The 10,872-nt window shown below is 50.3% G+C and overlaps 1 protein-coding gene across 2 annotated transcripts in view; it reads right to left on the reverse strand.

Moving 5' to 3' along the window:
• Nucleotides 1-10,872, reverse strand: part of ube2f (ubiquitin-conjugating enzyme E2F (putative)) — a 70,569-nt gene that overhangs the window by 51,841 nt on the left and 7,856 nt on the right. Inside the window, exons 1-2 of one of the 2 annotated variants that reach the window (XM_035411859.1) lie at nt 10,475-10,597; nt 3,381-3,516 (exon numbers count right to left, since the gene is read on the reverse strand). In XM_035411859.1, the coding sequence (XP_035267750.1) occupies nt 3,381-3,498 (118 nt within the window). In that variant the 5' untranslated portion in view covers nt 3,499-3,516; nt 10,475-10,597. Of the gene's footprint in view, nt 1-3,380; nt 3,517-10,474; nt 10,598-10,872 lie in introns of those variants that run through there. The other variant, XM_035411860.1, reaches the window with a different exon arrangement.

The raw sequence follows: 10,872 nt of genomic DNA on the forward strand, positions 1-10,872 counted from the left end.
CCGGAACAGCTCCTCCTGCTTCAGTCCACGTTCCAGACTAGGGAGGGTTCCGGGTTTTACTCAGCGCAGCCGTTCAGCTGTCTCAGTGATCCTGCTTTGTGATGCAGGCCCCAGACAGAGACTGAATCCCTGAGACTGAATCCCGCAGGTCTAACATCGATTTTTCCCCTCGAGCCTTCAGCAGACACACTGACACAGACAGAGTCACACAGCTCGCATGCAATCCATTCCCACGGCTGGATATATACTGAAGAAATGTAGACTGAGCACATTGTTCACGGGTACAATGGCAGTGCCCCACCTGAGAAATGAACCTGCAACCTCCAGGTTCCCCAACTATTGTACTACACCACCGCAGCGGCCACAACTTCAGTTCCCGCCCAAAACAGAACTTAAACATAACAGGCTCAACCAGCTCCAATGACAGCAGATACATTCCCAGTGTGTCACTGACTCCCTTTCATACACTCCCTGTCCCCAAGCCTATCTTCTGTCATTCATCTCTCCCTTCTCCCCACTGTCATCCCCCTCTCTCCTCCCTCCTGTCATCCCCCTCTCTCTCCTCCCTACTGCCATCCCTCTCTCCTCTCATCCCTCTCTCTATTCCCAGCTGTCATCCCCCTCTCTCCCCTCCCTGCTGTCATCCCTCTCTCCTTTCATCCCTCTCTCTATTCCCTGCTGTCATCCCTCTCTCTCTTCTCTCTCCTCTCATTCTCCGCTCTCTGCTGTCATCCCTCTCTCTCTCCTCTCTACTGTCATCCCCCCCTCTCTTCTCCCCATTCATTAACTTGGGCCGGCCTGCCCCAGAGTTCCCCTGTGCTTACAAATGCTAATGCACTCCCTCCCTGTCATCGCCCTCCTTCCCTCCCTCCCTCCCTCCCTCCCTCCCCCTCATCCATCAATCCCTCTCTCCCTCTCACCATCTCTCCTTCCCTCTCTCCCTATTTCCCTGTGTCAACATGAAGACGAAGATGCCACCGCACGGGGGGGGGGGGGGGGGGGGGGCTGGGTTTGGGTTAGGGGGGCAGCTGACACCGCAGAGAGTTCGGGGGGGGAGGGGGGGGGGGCTGACAAGCCGGGTGATGCCTGGAAGTGACGGGGCGGCCCCAGGGCTGGCTCCGGGGGCGGGGGCAGGGGCGAGGGGTGGGGGGGGCTCGGCCTCCATCTCTCCGCTGCGACTTCCTGTCACCGGGCGAGGGTGTGGAGTGACAGGCGGGGCGGGGGGCTGATGGGGGGGGGGGTACTTCATTATCACATTCCGCTCGAGAGTCCACAGTGGCGGGTCACAACTGGCTTTCTGTTGCCATGGAAATTAAGTGGATTCAGACGGGCAGGATTCCTCAGGAGCTGAACCGACGCGTACGCTCCTCCAGACGACACGCCGCAGCTCAGCAGACCTCACTTCCTGTCCGCGTCGCTGCGCGCCGAGCATCTCTTTTAGGCCCAGGTAGCGCTCGCTAACGTTAGCCTCCGGCGTACTGGAGGACAGCGCGCGACTGAGCCGCAGTGCTCCTGGCGCAGGACAGGGGGCGCTGCAGGGAAGCCGACAGGCAAAGCGAGGCAGAGGTCCCAAAAATCTGAAGAAAAGGTGGGCGTGGGGCGAACTGAAAAATGGCTGGATTTGAAAAAGCAGGTCGTGTTTGACAAGCATTTCCCTGTGCCCCAATCCTGAAATAATCTTCAATGAAACGGGATGCAGGGGGTTTAGGACGCAGGGGAGCAGGAACCTCCAAAAAGCAGATAAAGGGTTTTTTGGGTGGAGGGTAATTAAACGAGGCGTTTCACGAGACTAAATCACAGAAACAAGCCATCGACATCGTCACACTTCTCTCGGGAAGAGAAAGGGAGGGAGGGAGAGAGAGAGAGAGAGAGAGAGAGAGAGAGAGAGAGTGAGAGAGAGAGAGGGAGAGAGAGAGAGAGAGAGAGGGAGGGAGAGAGAGGAGAGTGAGAGTGAGAGTGAGAGTGAGAGTGAGAGTGAGAGGGAGGGAGGGAGAGGGGAGAGAGAGAGGAGAGAGTGAGAGGGAGGGAGGGAGGAAGAGAGAGAGAAAAGAAGGAATAAACAACATTAGCCTGTATCTCTCCCACAGGGCCCTCTTCTTATAAACCCCTCTGTAGCTCAGCAGAGTCTCAGGGATTCTGAAATAAGGGCACGCAGGGATCACATCCTGAAAAACGATCAAAAAAACATCCTCAGCCCTTTCACATTCATACCCAGCCCGTACGTTATTTTAACAGGAACTTCGCTTTGAAGGGATAAACAGGTTAAGCCAGCGATCTGAGCAGCGCCGCGCGGGTAAAGCTTCGCCGGCTTCAGCCCACAGAACTTCTGAAAGCCCGCTTACGAACTACGGGGACAGAAGAAAAAAACAGAACGTTTCCATGGCGACAGCGCGGAGGCGCGCGCGTCTCCTGACAGGTAGCTGTCTTCACACATGCCCGAAAGACCCGGCGTCTGAGCTATTTATGCCCCCGGCTAAAGTGTCCCCCCCCTGTCCGGCCCCCCCTCTCTTCCCCCACAGCACTAAAAATAGATCCTGCTCCCTGACCATAACATGAGGCCTTGCTTTTGGAACCCCCCCCCCCCCCCCCCCCCCCCCCCCCCCCCCCCCCCCCCCCCCCCCCCCCCCCCACTTCGCTGAACCGAGGGGGAACAGGTTCAACCCAAAATAGTTCGGGTAAAATACAGATACATGCGTTCAACAAGGCGAGCTTGAGCCTACGTTTTCGAGAAGGAAGTCAAACAAAAATGGCCGCCAATGAGCAAGTGCTGTGTGTAGGAGCTGACACTCGTTTGGCTGTGACAAATTCAGTCTAACAAATTCAATACTTTGTTTTCTTATCTTTCAAAAACAATTTGCAGGTAATCTGCAGTGAAAATTGCCCATTCTCTCACTGCAACATCTTTCTTAAATAAATCAATGCTATCAGCCAAACAGCATCAGACCACAGAGGAGGAAAGCCTGGCTGAACGCAGGTCAAGCCTGCAAGTTCAACTGGGGACTACTGGTGAGAATCAAACTCAAGCAGACCATAGATAATAACTAAATGGTAAATGGACTGCACTCATATAGCGCTTTTATCCAAGGCGCTTTACATTCGATGCCTCTCATTCACCCATTCACACACACACACACACACACCAACGGTGAAAGGTTGCCATGCGAGGTACCAATCAGCTCGTTGGGAGCAATTAGGGGCTAGGTGTCCTGCTCAGGGACACTTCGACACGCCCAGGGCGGGGGGATCGAACTGGCAACCCTCCGACTGCCAGACAACCGCTCTTAGCTATGTCGCCCCCTAACTGGCTGACAGTAAGGAAGATGACTGTTGCATTGTGGGAGTGTGGGGGGGGGGGGGGGGGGGGGGGGGGGGGCCCTGACCTTTGATGAGCAGCCGGTCGCGGATGGACACCCTGTGGGCGGAGTCTGAGGGGCCGCTGGGGGCGCGGCCCGCCTTCCCGCCCTCGTCCCGCTTCAGCTTACTCGCCAACGTCAGCATGGCGGCCCGCTCTCTCACCTGGGGGGGAGGGGGGGGGGGGAGAGGGAGGGAGGGAGAGGGAGAGAGAGAGGGGGGAGAGAGGGAGAGAGGGGGGGGGGGGGGGAGAGAGAGAGAGAGGGGGAGAGAGGGGAGGAGAGAGAGGGAGAGGGGGGGGGGGAGAGAGAGGGGGGAGAGAGGGAGAGAGAGAGGGAGAGAGGGGGGGGGAGGGAGAGAGGGGCGAGGGGAGAGAAAGAGGGAGAGAGAGAGAGGGGGGGTGAGGGAGAGAGAGAGGGAGGGGGGGATGAGGGAGACAGAGAGAGGGAGAGGGGGGGGGGAGGGAGAGAGGGGCGAGGGGAGAGAAAGAGGGAGAGAGAGAGAGGGAGAGGGGGGAGAGGGAAAGAGAGGGAGAGGGAGAGAGAGAGAGAGAGAGAGAGAGAGAGATGTCAGAGCAGGAAGCATGCATGTATGCACACACACATACACACACACCTGCATACACACTATTTTTCTAATTATTCTAGCTTGTCCGCCTCACCATAGAGTGTAAATTCAAACGTGAACACTTGCCGTACAGACGCACTACTATGCCCCTGCATCACACATAACCTCTGCAGCACAACAGACAGAGCCGTGGCCACACAAACACAAACACAGCCACTCAGAACAACACCCTGAAGGCCCAGACAGGGCCCAGCAGGTCAGCCTTTCCGGGCGCCAAGCGTCTGTCCCAGGCCAGGGGTGCACCTCCACGGGGCAGCCCCAAGCAAAGAGCCGGCAGAGCATTAATGGGAGCGTTTCTCACGGGACAGGCCCCAATCCTGCTCTCGCTTCCCACACTGCCCCATTCAGGTCACAGGAAGGAGGACGGGGGGGTGGGGGATGGGGGGTGGGGGGAGCAGGGGTCACTCGGAGCAGCAGACACACCCCGGGACTCCGCCCGTCCCCTCGTTATCCCGTGAACCGCCCCCCCCCCCCCAAATTCCTCCAGGAATGCCCCCACTCACAGAGAGAACAGCATCCGCTAGGCTAACAGTCTGAGGGCAGCACAATACCCAGAGCCCACGGGGGTCCCCATCCACCGCTCCCTACGCTCATTAGCCCATTAGCATCTCATTTGCATCGCAGGAGCGTTCTCACCGGTTCTCACGCCCGCCCCCTCCTCCTCTCTCTCACTCGCTCACTCGAGAGGCCCGCGTACGATTGCCCGGACCCGGACCCAGGCCCCTCCCCACTCCTGCCCGCCCGCCCGCCCGATAGGTTCACGTCAGGGTCAGTTTGCCAACGGCAGAAGAAACGGTTTTTGAGAAAACCCGCTTTGACGGACGCTGTGATTTACATACGCTCTGCGGAGTTATTAATGTGCTGCCCTTTCTAAGCTCATTATGCTGGAGGATATGTGGGGCTGGTAATATATTCACAAGAACAAACGCTTCCACAAAAGGAGAGCCCCTGATCTCACATTTGGGACGCTCATGAATATTTGGGTATTTGGTGAAATATTCATGGCAGTCTAACTTGTAACACTTTAATGTTTCACAGTTTCGTATTTCATAAAGAATGCGTTTCCATGTGTTTCATGTGTCTTAATTTGTAAACTATAACACAATGGTAAAGAGTCAAAGATCAATTCCAGAAGTAGCCTTATCTACAAAGGTTCCCTTGACAAAAACAGACAGGAGGAAGATGAAGGTAGCAGGTTATCATATGATGAAGGTGGAACTGTCCTTAACATCAGAGAAACTTTTAGAGCAACTTTAGTGAACATGCATCAGATGATCTTTTCGGGTATGCTTTGTTGACTGCTTAAGTGACTAGCCAAACTGAAATCAACAAACCCAAAAATAAAAATGTCTAAACAGTAATCACTATTCCAATGTTATCTTATGTAGTGATTCCTGACACATTCAAGGTTTGTTTGTGAGCCTTCATCGCAATCTTTTTAATGTCACACAACAGAGAGATAGGAAAAGACACAACGCTGCTACAAATACAGGATGTGAACGCCATTTTAAGTGAAGTATATTTTTACCGGACCTCAGCAAGCAGAACGGCCACAGTGAACACGTTTCTGAATCGTTATTTATGGCTACTCTCTGTAATACACTTTGACACTTGTGGCTTGCTCCTGTGGGGGTTTAGGCCAGGGTTGTCTGTAAAGCGTATTGTGACAACCGCTGTAAAATATGCTATACAAATAAAACTTGATTGATTGATTGATTGATTGATTGATTGATTGGTTGATTGAAAGGTCAGGTAAACACAGCACCACTTTTAAGGCACCACCACTGCCCAGGGGTGCTATTCAAAGGCACAACATTCCACTGGAGGGAGAGCACTTGTGCCAAAGCAACAGGGGGCTACGAGTCCTTCCCCACACAGGGGCGAAATTAGCCCGGCGAGGTACAGCGTTCGTCAGGAATCAAAGGGTTGCCGGTTCAATCCTTCTTCTGCGTCAAAGTGTCCTTGAAAGAAACGGACACTTGTCACGGTGTAAGGTAATGAGAGTTGTAAATCCTTTTAAAAAAAAAAAAAAACTAATAATGGACCTGTGCCCAGGATTAACCTTTGTTCCTCTAAATGTCAGGCTGTTAACTTCGCACAATAACTCACTGACCTCGACGAACCCGACGGCTCCGCGGACGGCACGCAGCGGCGCGGCCCGACCGACGTCTCAGCGCCGCGCACCGAAAAGACATTTTCTCACAACGTAACGGGCGATACGAATCAGGAGCGGCAGCAGGGCGGTGAATCACCCCGGGGGCTACACCGCTCCGGTGTGCGAAGAACAAGAGGCGATCGACGTGCGGGGGGGGGACTAACGGGACGACATAGCTCAGGAGGTAAGACCGATTGTCCGGCAGTCGGATCCATTTTCTATACCCGCTTATCCTGGTCAGGGTCGCGGGGGGAGCTGGAGCCCATCCCAGCCTGCATTGGGAGAGAGGCAGGAATACACCCTGGACAGGTTGCCAATCTATCACAGACAATATAACATAAGTAGGCCTAAAGCAAACTAAGAAAACAAACTAATTTTCGACCTTCAAATGCAGAGCTCTATTTTGTCTACTTTTCTATGTGAGCATTTGTTTATGCCATCTCAGTTCATTGAGCAGTATCTTTTTATTTAGCATTCTGATTAGGGTATGGCTTTATTTCTGAGCTTTTCAATTCCGACAGTCTTTCTATTCTTCTCTTTGCCAAAAGCACTGTCATTTATCATGCCTTCCTGCTCAAAAAAATAAGTTTTTAAAATTGTTATGGCTGCATCTTCCAGTGCTTAAAAGAAGCAGCAAAGAACCCAGCGAATTCAAGAAAGTGCGTAAGTCCATCATTCAGCTCGACCGGGCGACAGACCAGTTTACCCAAGTGAACTCAATGGAAACTCCATCTTGTTGAACTACGGTCAGTCACACTTATAACTGCATGAGTGTACTTGTCAGTGATGCACGTACGTATGCATGCATGCATGTATATATGTATGTACGTACGTATCCATGCATGCATGTATATATATATGTACGTACGTATGCATGCATGCATGCATGTATATATGTATATACGTACGTATGCATGCATGCATGCATGTATATATGTATGTACGTACGCATGCATGTATGCATGGTGTGATGACGTTTACATCCCTAAATCATTGGAGAACCTCAGGTTTATCAGTGTTCCACACAGGCCTAACTCCAAAGCAAGCCCAGTAACTGTTCCATGGTGAACGCTACAGATCACAACAGTCCCCTGCACTCAAAAAACACAACAGAGACTTCTGGGAAATTTCAAGAGATGGCATTTACCTCCACTCACCCTCAATCTAACCGCTAAAAACAGTTTCAGGGGGTGACTGGCAATCCCTGGGATGATGATCCAGCAGCACGGACACAGGAAGCCTCTTACAGCGTCCATCAGCCAATCAGGGAGTCTGAGGTCGCCCAGGGAGACAGACTCTCTTGTGACCTCACCGCCACCAACACGACCATGACCAATCAGCCTCCCTTCACCCGAATGCACCACCCCAGCTTACAAGCAACTTCCTCACCATGCTTCAGTAAGTTTCGGAAGGCTTAGAAAGGTCAAGTCCATGTCCGCCAAAACCCTTAATGGCAGACACAGCTCTGCGTTCCGTTCCACCTACACTTCGAGCTGCTGAAAGGCTTCTCTTTTTTTCAATATTCTGTGCGCACCTTCGTAGACACCAGGGGGCCATACAAAAATTAAAGTTGGGGGGTATTTTAGGATTCCAGGGATCCAGCTAGGTCAATCTTCAGTTTCCAAAAAGGACTCCTCAAATACTCCTTAATGTGTGAACGTGTTATTATTTCAGTTATTTTATTTCTCGTTATGCACAAAAAGATCACCGTCTTTTCTGTGAATACAGATGACCGTCCTGCAGAGGAGAAATATTTGGCCTAATACCAGTTACGTTACTAAGACTCTGATTACCAACCCCCTAATGGCCTACCACCACTGCATGTTCCGTTTACCCTATTCCATAATGTGAGTTACATTACATATTAATTAAGGCATTATGTATATATTTTGCCATTTAGCATCCAATGTCAGGTCTATTCCCTAAGCGGACACTGTTTTCAAACTATTCAATTTCTTGCAATTTGTATTAATGACGATGCCTGATGTTTTATTTGGACATTTATGAACTCTTGCATATTTAATTTTAAAGCCTAAATTATTTACATTTTTTTTTTTAATCAGGTGACTGGAAATTAGCTAAAGGTTAATTTGCCACAATATCCCAGCAGAGGCAGGTACATCAACATTTGCATCAGAATGTCTGTAGACAAGCTCGGGGTCAGTACATGACTGGCTTAGTCCTACCCTAATGTTCTGGGTAACTCAGCTACCTCCTCAGAGAGATCACTAAAAATTACCCAGGAGAAACCAAGACTAAAGAAATCCGAAAATTTCCCGGAAATTCAAGAGCAAATCTCTCAAAGACAGAACGTGAGAACTGTTCTGCTTCTCTCTGTGGGGAAATCCCAGAATGTCATCGACAAAATTAATTCAATCTTTTTTTTTTTTTTTTTTACACACACCGTAATGCTGACAGTCACGCTTACTCGTCTAAACAGCTGAGTAACACTTGCAAATAACTATCTGCGACACTGCCCATCAATTATGCTCGGCCCACTCCACTGCTCACAAACAACCTGACGAGCACGAAAAAAAACGTTCTCACCACGTTACTGGAACGTTTTGTCAACGTTATAACGTTGCCAATACACCGCAGCAACATTGCGAGAACGTTTTGTGTGAGCTGGCACAGAATTTAGCGGTGCGTCGGTTTCCAGGAACAATCTACGGGGGGGTCGGGGGGGGGGTATAGTGAAGTGGACCAGGAACACACTGAACAAAACGGTCACCTGACCTGGGGATTGAAAATGCCATTCACTCTGTTGCTACCGCTGCCATCCATTTTCAGAAAATGGGAATTGGATTTCAGTTAAAGACGACGATACTGGGGACACAGAAGAGCCGCTCATCCTGGCCCTGCCGGGCTTGCACCGACCACATCTTTACACGAAAGGCCTTTTACGGCTGTCCCATTTTTACTTCAGTGCAACCGTCTTCTGAAAAAAAAAGTTTTAAAAAGTATACACATCCAATAACGATTATTTTGCGCGTTTGACAATAGCAGTAGTAAACTCCAATCAATGTGCTGAAACCACAGGAAACCCTTCTATTCTACGGCAGCCGCCTACGTGTTGCCAAGGAAATGGCCCCGTGAGTGTGCATGCGGGTGCCCCGAGAGCCAGAACGCGAGCCCAGCCGGGCAGCTATCGCATGTCAGAGAGAGTTGCGACATTAGCGGCCAGCGCTGGCATTCCTGCCCGTCCCCCTCAGCTGCTACTACCTCCCTTTACCCCCCTCAGTTGCCCCTACCTACCATTACCCCCTCACCTGCCCCTACCTACCATTACCCCCCTCATCGAGCTAACAACAGCACGTGGAATTAACCTATGCTGTGAGCTAACCCGGGGTGGGCACTCATGTCCCACACAGCGCACGAGGTCTGATAAAACCGTAAGCCCCGGCAGGCACAGAACAGCTGCAGTACCAAACAGCAGGGGGAGGGGACTGCATTGCAACACTGTGCGCCGCCCTGAAGCCTGCGTGCTTCAACTAGTGGCTGACAACTTCAGACGGCTTTCTACAACTTATGCTACATGCCACGAAAACAAAAACGAGGTTCAGTAAGAATAAACACGAGGCAGTTCAAATAACAAAACAAAAAAAAAACTAGGATAAAAATAAACAGGAGTAACGTCAACACGTCTAGCTTCTCTGAGCGAGCGCAGTCAAGTAAGTTTTTGTAAAGTGATGAACTAGCAAGTTGTTAATAAAGATGACATAATCTCAAAGCTATAGCAATACACAAACGGCTATTCCTCAAATTAACGAGTTATATGGTCCAATCCCCCATTCTTTAATCCACAGCGCCGGCTACTTTTATTGACAGCTAAATAGACGGTTTACATAACGGTTTAAATATCGAAAGCTTGCTGGTCATCAAGCCAGCTACGATCTATCAGAATATTTGGCTGCTAGCTGTGTTGTCAGCTTCCTGGCACATTACATCACATTCTGAGTTTTAGGTAACATGACTAGCATTCGTAATCAACAAAAGCATTTAACAGCGAGAAAATAAAAACACTATTTACAGATAACTAGCAAGCTAAAATCCAAACTGTGTAACATTAGGTAGCTAGCTACCTTCGTGATTCCAGCAGCGAGATAGTTAATGTAAGCTAGCTAGCGAACAGAAAACTAGCACGCTGAGTAGACAGCTTCATAGCTAACTAGCACACTCACCTACTTCGTTATAAGATATTTCTGTAAACGATACAAATATCATTTACAGTATCCGTCCTAACACGCCATGTCCCTTTGTTTTTGCTGAAATCAGCTGTGGAGTGATGTAATGACTCTCCTGTTGTTAGCTAGCTAAAACGCCAGCTAGCCATCTGTTTACCTGCTGTCTCTGAGTCTGGTGAAACCGCCGTCTTACACCATAATCAACAGTCCACGGAAACACCCCGGCCGCCACTGCAGCGCCTGCTGAATATTTGCACTTCGGCGCTGGCGACTTCAAGATAATACTGTTAAATCCTCAATTGCTCGTCAGATGGGGTTAAACTCTGGAGAACACCGCGTTCTGCGGGCCAGTAGCAGAAGCGTAAGTGCAGTGATCGTTTCGTCTTCGAAATTCGACCGACACGTTTTAGTAACCTCGTCGTAGTTCCGCTTTTATTTTTTGGTTAGGAACAAAAACTGCAGCTCGATGTAGAAACACTGCACGTTGTTGTATTATTTTAACGCATGTTAATGTTTACTATTATTCAAATGACTAATTTTTTATATATATATATA

Source organism: Anguilla anguilla, chromosome 3 (assembly GCF_013347855.1).
Source record: "Anguilla anguilla isolate fAngAng1 chromosome 3, fAngAng1.pri, whole genome shotgun sequence".
In the NCBI taxonomy this organism is placed as follows: Eukaryota; Metazoa; Chordata; class Actinopteri; order Anguilliformes; family Anguillidae; genus Anguilla; species Anguilla anguilla.